At 28.9% G+C, this 15740-nt stretch overlaps 2 protein-coding genes across 5 annotated transcripts; one reads left to right on the top strand and one right to left on the bottom strand.

Moving 5' to 3' along the window:
• Positions 1–1959: 1959 nt before the first annotated feature.
• Positions 1960–7787, bottom strand: LOC126847965 (poly(A) polymerase type 3-like). 4 transcript variants are annotated; one of them, XR_007687174.1, is made up of 12 exons: positions 7525–7787; positions 6442–6670; positions 6124–6370; positions 5833–5937; positions 5285–5435; positions 4686–4897; positions 4384–4589; positions 3988–4289; positions 3205–3268; positions 3078–3126; positions 2769–2904; positions 1960–2647 (listed from the first exon to the last, which is right to left on the bottom strand). XR_007687174.1 is itself a non-coding variant. In XM_050588428.1 (11 exons), the coding sequence occupies exons 2-11, from the start codon at positions 6567–6569 to the stop codon at positions 2842–2844; spliced, it is 1527 nt and encodes a 508-aa protein (XP_050444385.1). In that variant the 5' UTR covers positions 6570–6650; positions 7525–7787; the 3' UTR covers positions 2676–2841. The 4 variants fall into 4 exon arrangements, 1 of the variants encoding a protein (XP_050444385.1); XR_007687173.1 differs by having other exon boundaries at positions 6442–6650; XR_007687175.1 differs by lacking the exon at positions 1960–2647 and having other exon boundaries at positions 2674–2904; positions 2984–3126; positions 6442–6650.
• Positions 7788–7930: 143 nt separating this feature from the next.
• LOC126847969 (uncharacterized protein KIAA0930 homolog) lies at positions 7931–14551 on the top strand. The gene is made up of 10 exons (XM_050588432.1): positions 7931–8288; positions 9271–9428; positions 9589–9768; positions 10200–10301; positions 10431–10571; positions 10836–10974; positions 11046–11158; positions 11520–11673; positions 12581–12730; positions 12817–14551. The coding sequence occupies exons 1-10, from the start codon at positions 8177–8179 to the stop codon at positions 12855–12857; spliced, it is 1290 nt and encodes a 429-aa protein (XP_050444389.1). The 5' UTR covers positions 7931–8176; the 3' UTR covers positions 12858–14551.
• The last annotated feature ends 1189 nt before the right edge of the window (positions 14552–15740 follow it).

Below are 15740 nucleotides of genomic sequence, written 5' to 3'. Positions count from 1 at the left end.
GTACTGACGATTTCGACCGGTCGATACCTAACCAGTTTTGGATAACTATTTTTAAAATTATTGTAGTTTCAAGTTTTGGGCAGGTAAATTGAGATCACGATATATGAAAAAAAAAAAAAATTCAGTTACTAATTAAATCCAATACAGATATCGAGTGGTTCGCTAAAAAATGATCACCCTGTATTATGGACGCCTATTAATAGAGTTTGCCTATTGAATTTTAAGTTTCTCATTGGCTTAGTAAAAGCGATATTAAATTTCGAAATCAGCCACCCAAAACATGCAAGTAGATTGACCTATTTTGAAGTGTGTTTTACCGTATATAATTAACACTATACAGGGTGTCCCACAAAGAGAAGACAAATGAAATAACATTTGCTCTAGCGAATATTTTTAAGATTTTTTTTTTTCGAAATGTCGACTGGTCGACAACTAGTTTTGGATAGTTACTTTTAAAGTTATTTAAGTTTAAATTATTGTAGGATGGGAGGTGGCATTAAGACCAACGGGCCAAAGCAACGAACGCTGTCGTTGGTATAACTTACTTGTAACTTATTCGACAGTAAAACGAAAACAAGAACTGGTATTCGGCTTCCGCATATCGTTTATTTTTTATCCGATGGAAATCTTGCTCTAAATCTGGTTTTGTAACAAATTAAACGCGCGGATTATAGTGTTATAAAGTATAACTCATGTTTTCAAGGTCAAAACGATGAAAAATAAGAAACCGGCATAAAATCAACCAACAGCTAATAATATATTATTGTTTTCTACTTTAAACACATCTTCGGCAAACGCAGACTTTTTAGCCTATTGCACTTTAGTAGGTAAAAATTAGCTATGTAAAATTATATATATATTTTTTTTTTTTTTGCAAAACGATGAATACGCCCGTTTTTTATTTTTCATTTAACTCGGAAGGGAAGAATTGCAAACACAGGATTTACAGTATACAGTGTTAATAAATTAGCAATATTTATTACTACTATACAGGGTGGTCAATTAAACACAAGACACCCGACATCTCTTAAAACTATTGCAGTTTTGTAGTTTTTCCATTTGGAAACATTTTTAAAAAAATTGCTTAATAATCAAGTATCTTTTTTAGTATTTTGCAGCGCTCTTGTCAACTTTTAAAACTCAAACGGTAACGTATTTATATTTGTTTAACAATTTAATATTTTAAAAACAAGGAATTTGCCGGAAATTTTGACTTGTCCATAATTGTTTTTCAATGATAATTATTACTTTTAAAGATATTTAGTAGAGTATAAAACTTAGGACGGTAGAGTAATGTGCACACATACAAATATTACAACCCTTCACTTGTCCTAAATTTCAAACTTGAAAAATAATCATCCAAAACTGCCAGTCGATATTTTCAGCAAGTTATTAATATACAGAAATATTTTCAAAAAGATAAACTACAAATAAATAATAATTGCAATTAATTTACAAAAAAAAAAAATAGTGCATTAACCTTATAAGAATGAATGTCACAAAAATCACCCATAATAAAAAAATGATCCCCATTTTGAAAAAGTATAAGACACGTTTCCGTACTAACATCAAACACCTAAAAAACAAACATATTGAAAAATATAAAATATGTCTTTGTCTCTATAATTTTATCATCTTTAGACTGTTCATAGTTGCTCTAAAACCAAGTAAAACGCATTCTACGCGGCTCTGTTTCAATGAAAAAAAATATACATATATTACCTATTTAAAAAATATATATATATATATATATTACCTAATAAAAAAAATATGTATTACCTATTAGTTTATTTCAAGGATAACTACCAAAAAGCGTCCTAATTACTGAACTAATTAACTTACACATTACAATTTAAGCTTTATAATATTTTGCAAAAATTAATTAATTACCACTTTAGTTTATTGTAATTAACCAAGATATTTATTTCAGAAACTAATACAATCATTTGATTTTTCTGTTGCCTTTTTTTTCATTATTTTCTTTCCACTCAGCCCAATTTAATGTACCCTCAAGGTGACCACTGTCCATCTTAATATATTTTGCAATGATCTCCAAAACGTCATCCAGCACTCTCAACACAATAAGAACAAATCAAGACTTCTTGAAAAATTATAAACTATACAAATTGTCGGTTAATTATATTATTGTCTAAAACTACATCAAATATGTGTGCACTAAACCTTAATACAAAAACCCAATTAATTTTACAAAGTGATCAAATCACTGTCAAGTATTTTCGATAGCTAATTTCTTACTGTGCTAAAAAAAAAACAAACTATTTGAATTTTTTAACTTTAATATTTCTAAAAAAAAAAAACGCTTAAACAATATTTTCTAAGTAATATAATGGAAAAAAATAAGCTGGACCGTCGACCGTCAGGTAATTTCAAACATTAAAAATCGGTGTGACTCTTTGACGATTAAGTAGAAAGTAGAATTGTTAAATTTAAAAAATCTAAAACGTTGCGTACTAATATTAATATTACCTACAGACACTTAATAAAATATATTAACACAATTCAATAATGTACAATAATTATTATCTAAATATATATATATATGTATATGGTCTCAAAATAACGAAGATTTGGCACAAAACGGGTCTGGTCAAGTGAAATTGTAAAATGTAAGATAAAATTTGTATACCTGAAACATATATATATATATATATATATATAACCAAGTGAAACTTTAGAAAAAAAAGTAAACAAAATATGTACAACATACCCAATACAGGCATAAAAATAATGCTAATATTGTATCTTACTTTGTTTTTCGTTAAATTATTATAAAATAATTGAATTTATATTTCAAAAAAAAATGCTCAAATATATATTTTTTTAGTTCCCCGCTCGCTCTGCAGACAGCCGTGCTAATAGTTTACTACCAACAGTGGAAGAAATCTAGATAAAAATAGAAAAACGTTAATGTGTGTTTTAGGTTTTAACAAATAGCAGTTAAAAAATGATTTTAAAAATGTACATTATTTTCAGACTAAGTACTAATAAACAATAAACGATGATGTACAAAAATTCACAAAACTATGATTTTATTTTATTCATAATTGTTAAGTTACTTGTTTTTCCCTTCTAAGTTCTTCCGGTACATAGTTCTTGAGTTCTTTTCTAATAACAAATTCAAATTGCCCGTAGTTATAATATATAAAAGAAACTAATAGTATATAAATAATAATAATAGTATACCTTTTCAAATGATTAACTTCAATGTCCATTCCCGGACGAAACGTAGATTGAGATTTTTTCTTAACTAAAAATTACATATATTATATTATTATTAATCGTATAAAATAAGCGTTAAATTAAAACAGTCGACTTTTCAATTAATTTTTTTATCACATTGCACCGATTTCATTATATGTGAAATCTATAGATATTAAGCCAAAAATGAAAAAACTTCAACCCTTCCCTTACAAAATCAAAAAAAAAAAACAAATTCATATATTTTCCAATTTAAAATTAGGGTACTTTTTTTAAAACCATTTTTCCTAGAAGGGGTGTTTAAGATTAACGATTAAGGTCGATCGTCTGTCCGGAATAATTTGTTGCCGTTGTTTCTCAAACTAATTTTTAAACACCCGCTGACAGAAATTTTCTTTTGTCAAAGGGTGATTTTTCCCATTTTTTAAAAAAATTTTGTGTGTTTTCAAATAAAACAAAATTTTATTACAGAGTTTTGAGAAAATTGTACATGTTATAGCCGCCTCACTCCAGATTTAAAAATATAATCTAATCTTCACACCTTAAGCTCTAAAAGCTATATACTTAATAAAGCAAAATAACATGTCTTTTTGAAAAATTTCATAAAATAATTGCATTTGGAAGAACTTGCATTATATGAAGTTTTTGTTCGTAAATTCGATCGGCTAGATCCGACATCACTATCGTTTTCAGCATTAAAAAGTACAAATGGACAATTTTAAGTTGTTTTAGAAATTCTAATACATAGGTAAGTAAATAAAATATCACCTTGCATACAAAATGCCCTAATATGATTTGTCAAATCCAATTGGACGAACCCATCGACGGATTCATCGTCCTGTTGTGATTTCGCTCGTGACACGTCTAATCCAACAAACCACATTGACGCGTGTGATGTACGCGACGACGAAGATGGCGGAGTGAAAGTATCGGGGTTTATATGAGAACGTAAGACAATTTTGGAAAACTCTAACGACGTAGACAAATGGCGTAACTTAGACTCGACAAATCCTCGCCACTCAACTAGTTCTTCTTCGGTGTTAGCATGAACCACAATACTGAGAAAATACCTAATTATAAAAATAGTAATCAATATTCAAATGATTACACAAAATATTATGGATTTATTATTTTCATTTAGACACTCTTTAGGTCACTGCATACTTGTATTTGGTAAAAAATTTCGAAGGTTGAAATAGTTTAGACCAAGTGGATTCGCCAGTCAAAATCTCTCCCATTATGTCTTGGCCTAATTTAAATTCTTCTTTGATGATCGACAACGTGGAACGAGTCACGTTGAACGTCGAGTTTTGGCTCGGATACACGGGTGTAATTATCGGCATTACGTGTTCCCTGTCTGCTACGTTGATCTAATAAAACAAAACAAAATATATATATATATATGTGTGTGTACACATTTACAAACTTAAGTTAATCGTTAACGTGGGTCTAAACGAATTACTCACCCTGGGATCCCACACCGGATAGCCTAGATTTGTCGTGTACGTAGACTGTAATAATACCGGCTGAGGCCATTTCCACCGTGAAAATATTAAGAAAAATTTGTGTACTAGAGTTGCGGCGACAGCGTTGGGATATAGTTGGCAAATTCTCGCCACCAACATGGCCCAAGACACTCCGCCCAAGTATCCAAGTGAATTTGAATATATCCTATGACCTGTAATTGATAAATTGGCCGACAATATAAATATACATCTTGTTATTGTCATACGTGATTACTTAGAGTCGTAAAAAAAAAAATATAATATTCTACGAAAATAATTCCCAATTCATAAAAAAAAATGAAAATATTTAATCTATTATTTCATGTATACCAAAATAAACACATAACAAAAATAATATACTGATACTATTATTAAAAAAAAAAAAATGGTTGATTATTGTATTAACCGACATAACACAATTATTTAGTAATAAATACTATCGTTATATTAAGGTTTCATTTTACAATACAAAATCATTACAAGCATTGTTTTTTTTTTTTTTAAATTATTACTATGATGCGAAATATAAAAATTAATATATGAAATTATATCATACTAACGTTTTGCCCATAGCTTAATAGCAATAAGGGTTTTTTTAAATTCTTCTTTATTAGGAACTAAACGTAGGATAGAATCAGTCACTCGACATCCGTTTAAACTACGAACACATTTGGGATCTAAATTCCTGAGTAATTCGTCACGTTGCAAATCCTGAAATTATATTTACGACAACCTATGTATTAAGTTTTAAAGATCAATGTACGCAGAACAAAACAATCACTTCAAAGTGACTGTACGAAATTCTTAATTAAAGTAAATATTGTCGTCGTGCATAAAAGTATATTTTCGAATTCATCTTTATGGTACGACAGCCTAAATGTCTCTATAGTTTGCTCCTGGTCACACTCATGGGTACGATAATTTTTTAATAGTAAATTTACAATACTATTACTTTTTGTACCTATTTTTCAATTTAAAAAACAATTAACAAAATATTTAACTAGTAGCATAGAAATAAAACCACTACAAAATACTTCTATTGAGGTATCTTTTTTGTAGTTGCCAAAATTACAACATTAAAATTTTAAAAGTATTTAAGTATACTAACAATGTTTTCGGGTACTTCTTTTAAGGATAAACGTGCAAACAACATGTCAATTTCAATTCCTTGTACCAACATTTTGATGACTGGTACAAATGCCTCTTCGACGGCCTGCGACAAATTGTATAATTAAAATAAATAAAAACAAATTTAATTAAATAACTTAGTATACACAGAAGTAATTTATCTAGTAATACAATTTCGATAGATTTAAAATGTCGGAAGCTAAAAAATTGTTTACGAAAATGATTTGCCGCTAGACAAAACTATTTTTTCTACATTTATGTATGGACTTACTCTGACATTAGTAATAAACGATTGAGTTTTCAACTTTTGATAAAACGAAGTAAAAAAGTCACTTCGGTTGATGTGTCGAGGTACGATAACAATGGTATCGATATCGGCACCTTGATGATAGACACCAATTCTAAAAGAACCAAAAGTACACACTAATCCTCCAACGTTTTCAGGTATATTATGAGCTTGGCTCGTATCTTTTATCCATTCTTTAACGAGCGTGTTTAAGAATGACAATACCTCCAATCTAAATTACAAAATTATCTCAGTTACAACTGAACCGTTTGACATTGAAAAAATAAATAATTTGACTAGTACCTTTGTGTTAAATCTTCTTTGGTGGTGAAGACTTTTTCACTGGTTAATGCGTCTTCTAATGATTTTGTCAATTGAACGTCAATTTCACTCGGCAAAGCATTACTAATGGCAGATGTCATTCCATACATCTTAACAATTTTAATGTAGGATAAATTGGAAAAAGTTGTAGAACATCAATCATCACTTCTATGCTGTGTATAGTATTTCAACTAGAAAAATATTAAAATTCCTAATCAGAGGTTAGATAACACAAGCTTGGTTTAAATCTATAGTTTTATACACTTGTTCTTTTAAAAAAAAATTAGTGTGATCAGTTCGACAACTTTTTACTTAACTTGACTCTGATTTTACATTATTTACCAAATTATTGACAATTTGACTAGATTGCCAATGTTTTATTTAACACCCAAATAGAGCATAGAGTACCTAACACAATACAATTAGTACGTAATTTAAAAATATAGGAAAAATAAAAAAGTTAACTAATTAATTATTGATGTAATAATTTCCATAGAATTAAATATTTTTATTTTTAAAATATTATCAAAAAAAAAACCATAAATAATTTATAACGTAAGAGAAGAGCCATCATATTATGTGTTATTCAGAGCTGCGCCAATGGTCCAGCGTTTCGTATTCCATTGGCGAACAGGTCAAATTTGAAAAAACAACAGCATATCTGCACATTTTGTAAATAATAAAAACAAACCCTACACTTACAAAACTGTAACCAATTGAATAAATAACTGGATAGATAATCGACAATTTTGTAATTAATTATAATTTCGTGTAAAATTTAATGAGGTTTTAGTAGGAATAATAAAAACCAGTGTAATTGTTTAGGGATGTTTTGCTATACTAATTGTATATTACCTGTAAATTATTTAAAATAACTCTACAACAGTTGGCAACAAATCAATTACAACTGTGTTATGCATTTCGGAACAGTTCAACACAAAAACCGAACACAAGTGTTACGAGTGTTACCTAAGTACAATAATTAGTGTTACGAGCGCACGCGAGTTTTTCAGTTTACACAGAATTATTATTAATGCGTTTATTATGTGAATAATTGGTACTTACGCGACATCGAGGAGACACAAATTATTGTGGTGTTGTGTGTCCGACTTTCGCGTTGAATCGAATGCAGCCGAATCGGTGACGGTCATTGCGTTAATTTAAACATGATTAAACAGGTAACGATAATAATTATTATTAACAGGAGAAATATTGGTGTTAATAATGCGGCGAGGTGTGCGTTATTTTGAACGGACGACGGGTCGAAGAGAGCTGTGAAAACGTTACATTTTGTTGTTATGTTAACACACACCTACCAGAAAACTCTTTTGGATTGGACGAACGCCGTATCGATCCATAGTTCTCTTATCAACAACGATGGTAATAATATTGTCGTTATCAATAAATGTCGTTATCAATAATTGTCGTTATCAATAAATATCACTGCGGCCAAGGTGGATCCACCTTGACTGCGGCGAGTGGCGAGATCTTGTCCAACAGCTGCTGAGTGTTTAGTTTTAGTGTTTACTCGTTAGTGTTTAGTGTTTACTATAACAATACCTATAAGAATATTATTACTTACACAAAAACAACATTGGAAACAATGTCTTTTTAACTAGATTTCCTTCGATAATAATCCGAAAACAATGTTCCGCACAGATTGATGTTATATTACTCGGTTCGTTCGCACCGCCGTCAAGAGGATAAATAGTATAGAATGGCACATAACTCGGCGGCACTTTATTGCGAGCAAACGACAATGCTGCAACAACTATTGGCCGATATAGTGTTCCAGAGGTCCAAGGAAATTCGTCAGCTAGTCATGGACGGTGTGTATATTATATTCGTTTGGTGTACATTAATCATTTGCTTACTACGTGGTTGACTATAGCGCTACGTAATTCTGCAATAAACAACTTCACTAGTTTCCGGTGGCGGCTCGTGGGAAAGTATTCAGGAGAGACTGAACATTTAACCTGCTAATACCTACTAAATAAAAACGCCAAATGAGAAAAACATTATCATTTTAAATTTATTTCATCATTGAACCGCGCTAGTGTTATACTTGCAAAATACAAATATTTTATTTACGTAGTATTATATTATGTCTTAAATTTTCGGACTTTACCCAACAAATGACATTTTAACCGATTCATTAATTGCTTTTGGGAAATGGCATGTTGTTCTGATCTCTCAAAAATAACACAAGTAAAACCAACCATTTATTCCTTTTGCCGCTACCAGCAAGCCACAAAAACTTATAACAACCGTTTTTTAATTGTCTAGTATATTTACCATCAATGAAATTAATGTTAATAAAAGATTAGGTGTTGGACGGTTACACTTTATTTGACATTTTCGTTCGTATGTTAATATATTTGAAATTATTTAATAATAAAAAGTCGGTCAACTGTTCCACTAAACCGGCGTACGCCATCAAAATAACAATTTATAGCCTACAATAATGATAATAAAAACACGATATAATGTATCGGATATACTTTGTGATTCAGATAGAACAGTCCATATTATTTATTAGTAGCTAAAGATTTTCAAGGGTAAACTTAGATTCAAAGTCTCCCCTGACGAGCCGCCACTGGTAATTTCGTATAAACTCTCTCAAGTAGTACTGTTGAAGAAACAAATACCGAAAGTGGTTTTATGGTCATCTCGTTGTGTTTTTTACGACAATTTACAAAACTAAAGTCGGAACATTCGTCTGTCAACATTTCATAAAAAAACTCGGCGAGATCAGTACTGTGGCAAAATTAATACGAGTATAAATTAATGACTACAATGTTTTTATTTTAGGATGCGAGTTCGTAAACCATGGTTCAGCATTCTGGACGGATTTATTCGTTCGGCATTTCCTATTTCAAACGGAACACATGATAGATGCTGACGATTTGTTATTTTTTATTAGAAAAAAGAGAATAAAATGCAACTCAAAATATTTACCGACATTTGAAGTGAGACATGAAAATAATTGTTATACAATTTTTGTTTTTTTTGTTTCGTTAAATTAAACGTACGATTTGTTACTACAAATTTTCAGATTAAACAAAATATGATGAAAAAGTAAATTAATATGTTATAATAATTGATATTATTAAATATATTTGTTCTCAGACTGAAATGGATGTATTTCGAAAGGATAGCAAACGACTGCCAGTTGGTGATCCGGATATCGTATGGGAAGAAACTGTCTATTTAAATCTCATCATACACGAGTTTGATTACACCTTGACTTTAGCTATCTGCACAAGAACGAGCCCAAAAGAACTGCAAGTTTTACACAGACACTCTCAGGTATATTATAATATGTCTTGTAGGTAAAAAAAAATGATTTGGAAATGTCTAGAGTAAATTATTGCTTTTTGACGATATTTTAAAAATATATAATATGTTATAGAGAAAAACTATATTTACTGACTTAAAATAAATTATTATTAATTTTACAATAAAAACATTTTCTTCTTCAAAAAAAAAAACCGTATTACTTTTAACTAAAAAAAAAAATCTGATAAAAATAATAAATTTTATTATAATAAAGAAATCCGCAGTTATAGTGTTTAAAACAATTTAACTGCTAAAAAATATATCGCATTGCCATGAAAAGTATGTACACATACTTATCGATAATTTATTATTTTTTTAATTTAATAATTTGTTTAACGTAAGCAATAACCAACAAAATATATATGTATGTATATATTATAAATGAATATTATTTTCTATAGAAAGTTTACGCATCACCAAGTAAACGCCGAATGGATACAAAAGGGGATTTGGAAGAAATTACATACCCTTACGTGTGCTTTATGGTCGATAACTTTAACGAGGTAATTTGTGAATGAAGTAAAGTCGTCGTGAAAATGCAATACAAATTATTACTAATTGATACACATAAAATCAAGCATATCGTTCACCGAAGTCGATCTTCTATTAATTAATCTGTTTGTGTTTTTCAGGTTTTTTGCGATGTCTTGGTAAGAGATGGCGAGATGGTGTGTGTTGAACTAGTGGCTTCGGACAGATGTGGGAAAATGCGTAACGTCATTTTTATAGGATCCATAAGATATGAGGCGTTGAAAACTGTCTACAACAGCAGGGTTAGATTAATAGATTTTTAATAACGATTTGGTTGAGCAGTAATCTCCGTATTTTATTTTAGACAAATCTTTCTTTTTTTTTTTTTTTTTTATGATTTCTTGTTATTATTATTTGTTTTTATAGATAAATTGAAAATAGTCGAATCAAAATTTATGTATTTGGTATGATTTTTATTATTATTATTGACAGATTTATTTTACTTTTGATTCACACTAAATACACTATTTATGAAATTAGTGATTTTGTTACTTGTCGTTGCGTAGATGAGTCTTACGAACAAGACAGCGCAACAAATGATATATGGCTTGTTTTCTGGATCATCGATAAAAAGAACTGAATTCATTAGACTGAAAGGGCCGTACGGAAAAGGTCATGCTGAATTAGCTGTCGCAAAACCGAAAGGTCAATAAAAATTATAAGAAAACTTTGCTGTTAACATGTTATGCTTTAAACATATCTCTTTCATATTTCAGGATCCGGCTGTGACGTAGAAACACCCACTTCTGAACCGGGTTACAATACTTTCGATGCTTGGGATTCGGATCTCAATTCTGATCTAGAAGAATTTTACTTTTGCAGACATCAGGTATGATTTTATTTAATGTACATATTTTATTCACGGTTGCTTTAAATGGACATTTCTACGGTTAAAAATCTGTTCAGTGTAAACGTCAAATAACGTATCACTTAAACAGGAATGTCTATAACATGATTAAAGTTAAACTAAAATACAACCTAAGTTAGATACATTGTTTTGTTTCTGGATAACTGTAAATTGTTGAACACACCAAATACCATTTTAAATATGTATTTATTTTAAATGTTTAAATATGCATCATGTTTTTAAAAAAATATGATGTCCAAAGTGTTTAATGAATTTTATTCTTTGTTTTGCTTGATATTTAATGCTGTTCATAGTTCTAATTGATACATTTTACTTTCAACAGAGGCGATTAAGTGACCCTTGTACAAATTTAAACGTTTTTGCCAACGGCAATATGAAGCTGAAAATGAACGAGAATAGAACGCGATCAGAAAGCGACGGACTAGACAGCTTGGCTCACGGGTTACCTGAAATCGAAGCAGGCGATGTTCGAGATGGTAATAAATAATTTAAATTAATTGGAGCTCTTTTAAATAAACTTGTTTTAATATTACCTTAAACAGTTTGAATATTATAAAACACTATCTATGGCTTAACTAAACAATTTGCAAAAACAAAATTATGATTTTAAATGAGAATGTTTAATATTTTTCCTTTACGTTGGCTTACAATAGTTAACTCATTATTTTTACACTTTCTGACAATTAAATTCATGTTATTTCATTAAAAAAAAAAAGCAGTTCTGTTTTCCATTAAAGTATAAGGAAAACACAAATTTTGGCCTAAAATAAAATCTAAATATTTTATTTTTTTTCATGCAGCCCAACAAATCTGTTACAAGTCTACATTAAAAAGATACTTTATTGGGCCAAAAATTCAAAACGTTTACTAGTTAACCTCTTCAAAATAGAGAAAACACCCCCAAAGGAGGAATTGACACTTTGGCCGTAGCAAATAACTATAATTGCTATTTGGGAGTTCAACGGGTATCCATAAAATATTTTCAATGTATTGTTGATTACATAGGCAATAACTTAAATAAGTTATTATAGACAAAAAATCAACTCTACTACTAAAATAACAATTTTTAATAAATTTTTGCCTCACAAAGCTTTTATCGATATTCAATATTTCTACCATCTACAGATGATAGATTCCCATCAAAGCGTTTATTTCAGAGTGATTTCAATCACTTTCAGTCATAATAATTCCCGTAGATCTGTGACCTTCCCCGCTGAACTGGCATTTTTTATAATAGGTATTATATTATGTTAAAACAAAAAAACAATTGTTTTCAAAAATCTTATAAACAACCTATAAGCGTCAATTGCCTTTTATATAGAGCTCACATTGTTCTTTATCAATGAAACGTATCGATATTAACTTATACGTCATTTATTTCAGAATTGGACGATGGTGTTTACAATCCGCTATGGACTATGAAAGGTTTCGCACAAACTTTTCATTTTTGGAAAGAAACCCGAAGGGCTCAGTCAATACCTTTGAATATGTTTCTTACGTACATAACCTTGCCTTGGTGGAGCATTATGGAAGGTAATGGAACTAAATTTATATTTATATTTAACCTCGAACTTTGCTATGAGAGATGAGTTTAATATTTATTTATTTGTTTATTTTAGATATACTATCCGACCAAGAAAGTCCAATACTTACTTTTTAATAACACAACGTTATGGTTGGTATGTTTACAATTTTTTTTTTTAAACTTTTTATAGCCATGGATGGCTATACTATAATGTAACCCAACTTTTTTAACATTGAGTGTCATTTTTATGTAAAAATATTAAATGCAGTAATGATAAATTCCTCATTTATTGAATTTCATATAATATTATATACGTAATAATATGTTTTACAATTTTCTATCGTTTGAAATGTGTTATAAAGTTAATTTTAGGATAATATTATTACATACAATCAAGGAACTAAACTTGAACAATTTAATACTTCCTTTCATAATGCTACTTTGAAATAAATACTGACATTTTTAAGTTTTAATATTATTTTTTTTAAGATATCGATATTGGATTTTGTGTTGTTCTACTATATTGCCAATTATTGTACTTTTATGATTTTTGTGTTGCTTATATTTTACCAATAATTATCATTATAATTAATGTAAACTATTACAATTATTGTCGTTATAAGTCTTGGACAGTTAATTTCTTAACAATTGTCAATGATTAAACGAGATTAAGATTGTATATGTGTACTTACGTTGTTCTGGCAAATCGGTGTGGATTTTCCAAACGGATTATAATGATATTATTTAAGTAATACTTTAATGTGTTCATACTTTTATGTACCATACAAATTTTGTTGTAAATATGGAAACAACTTTTTAGTCATGAAAACAATTATTGTAATACTTGTTCTTGTTGTTGTAGTAGATTCTTGGAATTTATAATGATTATTGTCATAAAATAATCTATACAATTAATGAAAATATGACTTGAGTGTATTTTGATGTTTAAACTTTATCTTTTTAAAAGGATTGCATAGCATTCAAGGCTATACAGTTCTATTGTCCATGAAAATATTTGACTGTTTACATTATATTATTTATAATTATATCAATAAATTAAGCTTATTAAACATTACTAGTCGCCTTTCGTTCCATATGCTAACAAGTATACCTGCTTTAAATGTAAACATTTTATATACCCTACCAAACGGATATTGTCTTGTAAATTTAGAGTTCATACTTCAATGCTAATCTCTAGACACTGCACTTTACATTAACACTTTCTTACTGTGCTTGTTTTTATAAAATACATGTATACAATAATATCTTGGCAAAATCTTTGCTAATAATAATGGTTGGTAATATCAAAGTACACGGCCTAAAACAAATAGTTTTATTTTATAAAATACTTATCCATGTCGCATGGCAAACAAAATATTTACACTACAGTCTTAAGCACGGTGAAATTGTTTGCTCAATGATGAAACATAAATTAATTTTATTTCGCCTAATAAGACTGTGTGAGTTCAAGAGACACGTTTATGTAAATATTACATAAATTGAAAATCTTAATAAATAATTTATTTTTGTTTTAAACGAAGTTAACAGCTTTATCTTTACTCTTCCTCGTTGTAACTCATTTCATTCGTGTTTAAATAGTGTTAATAATTCTTGTTATTTTTTTGGGGGGGGGATAACATGACTTAAGCCAATATCTAAAACTTACCACAGCCAGTCGAGAGTGAAGTAATTGTTGAAGATTGGCAAAAATTTGGAAAACATTTTTATTATTTACCGAATCGAAAAACAGGAAAAGGGTTCATACTCGAAGGCCCGGAGGTATGCGTTTATATTAGCTTCAGGTACTTCATTTTTGTACCAATTGTTATTAAATTACTGTGTGTTGTATACTTGTTTAAAACTTGAGATTTATAAACCTCATAACCAACGTTATTACATTATCTGCATATTTTAACCTTTTGTATAAAATATATGCAGATAATAGTTAAGATTATAAACAACATAATCCAATTATCACTGGTATATTTCTATGTGGTCTCAACTCGACTTTATATTATACACTTATTGCTTTGTCTCCGCAAACAAACAGATAATCCTAAAGAATGTTTGTAATTTTTTCATTACAACTTATTGAACGGTATTTGCTTTTTTATTTACCTATTATTATTGTTGCTATAGCAGTTTTCAATATACATATAAATATTGATTGCTAAAAATAGTTAAATATGTAACATTTTATCATTTTTAAATGTAAGATTATTTCAATATAATATACATACAATTATAATTTATTAGGAACTTTAAGAAGATACAACGATAAATGAAGATATGGATTTTTTGTTCACAATATTATAGATGCCAACCAATTATGGCGGTACCAAAAAATGCAACCCAGATACAATTATGTTCCAGACGCTAATAACGATGTCAGATTTTCTTATAAGTAATAGATTCTAAATATTAGTTAAAAAGACGTACAAAAATTGTTTTTCTTTATTTATTAAATTTGAACTTGACTTACCTTTAGCCATGCAAACCTAGGATGTTACCTACTTTTCTAATGTACATATTACTTTTTATTCACTCTATATATTGTGTCCTACTACAGATTTTTTCTTATTTTAATCGAAATTTGTACTTTTGTTTTTGTTATGAGGTTTATTTTTTTATATCTACACCTTGCCGTATGGACAAGGTATTCCGGCAAAATATCCTATATTATTATCAACTTGACTGTATATATATATATATATTTTGTATAAACCAGATTTGTCTCTACAATTAGATAGGTATTCCAAGATAATATTTTTATTATTTTCATTAAAACTTAATCAAACAGTATATTCTTTTATTATTTACCTGTTATTATTGTCGAGATAGTAATTTCAAATATAAATAAATATTGCGATTGTTAAAAATAGTTGGTTGCTCGAATAAGTACCTAACGCTGTTGAAAGAATCATCCAGCATAAATTATTATTTTTATTTTTCCTTGTTTATGATTCTATGTTTCATTAGGATCTGTAATCGTTAGAAATAAATATGTAGTACAATAGA

Source organism: Adelges cooleyi, unplaced genomic scaffold, assembly GCF_023614345.1.
Source record: "Adelges cooleyi isolate 19-005CV unplaced genomic scaffold, UGA_ACOO_1.1 ACOO_flye_CR_arks_rails_tigmint_CR_PRNA_14, whole genome shotgun sequence".
NCBI lineage: Eukaryota > Metazoa > Arthropoda > Insecta > Hemiptera > Adelgidae > Adelges > Adelges cooleyi.
This window is presented reverse-complemented; position numbering and strand designations above follow the sequence as displayed.

Coding starts and splice junctions, on each gene's coding strand:
- LOC126847965 (XM_050588428.1), bottom strand. CDS start 6,569: ATGTATGGAATGACATCTGCCATTAGTAATGCTTTGCCGAGTGAAATT. Junction 5,938..6,123: donor CGTTTATTACTAATGTCAGA/GTAAGTCCATAC, acceptor AATTTGTCGCAG/GCCGTCGAAGAGGCATTTGT. Junction 4,590..4,685: donor ATCCGGTGTGGGATCCCAGG/GTGAGTAATTCG, acceptor TTGTTTTATTAG/ATCAACGTAGCAGACAGGGA.
- LOC126847969 (XM_050588432.1), top strand. CDS start 8,177: ATGGCACATAACTCGGCGGCACTTTATTGCGAGCAAACGACAATGCTG. Junction 9,429..9,588: donor AATATTTACCGACATTTGAA/GTGAGACATGAA, acceptor ATTTGTTCTCAG/ACTGAAATGGATGTATTTCG. Junction 10,302..10,430: donor TGGTCGATAACTTTAACGAG/GTAATTTGTGAA, acceptor TGTGTTTTTCAG/GTTTTTTGCGATGTCTTGGT.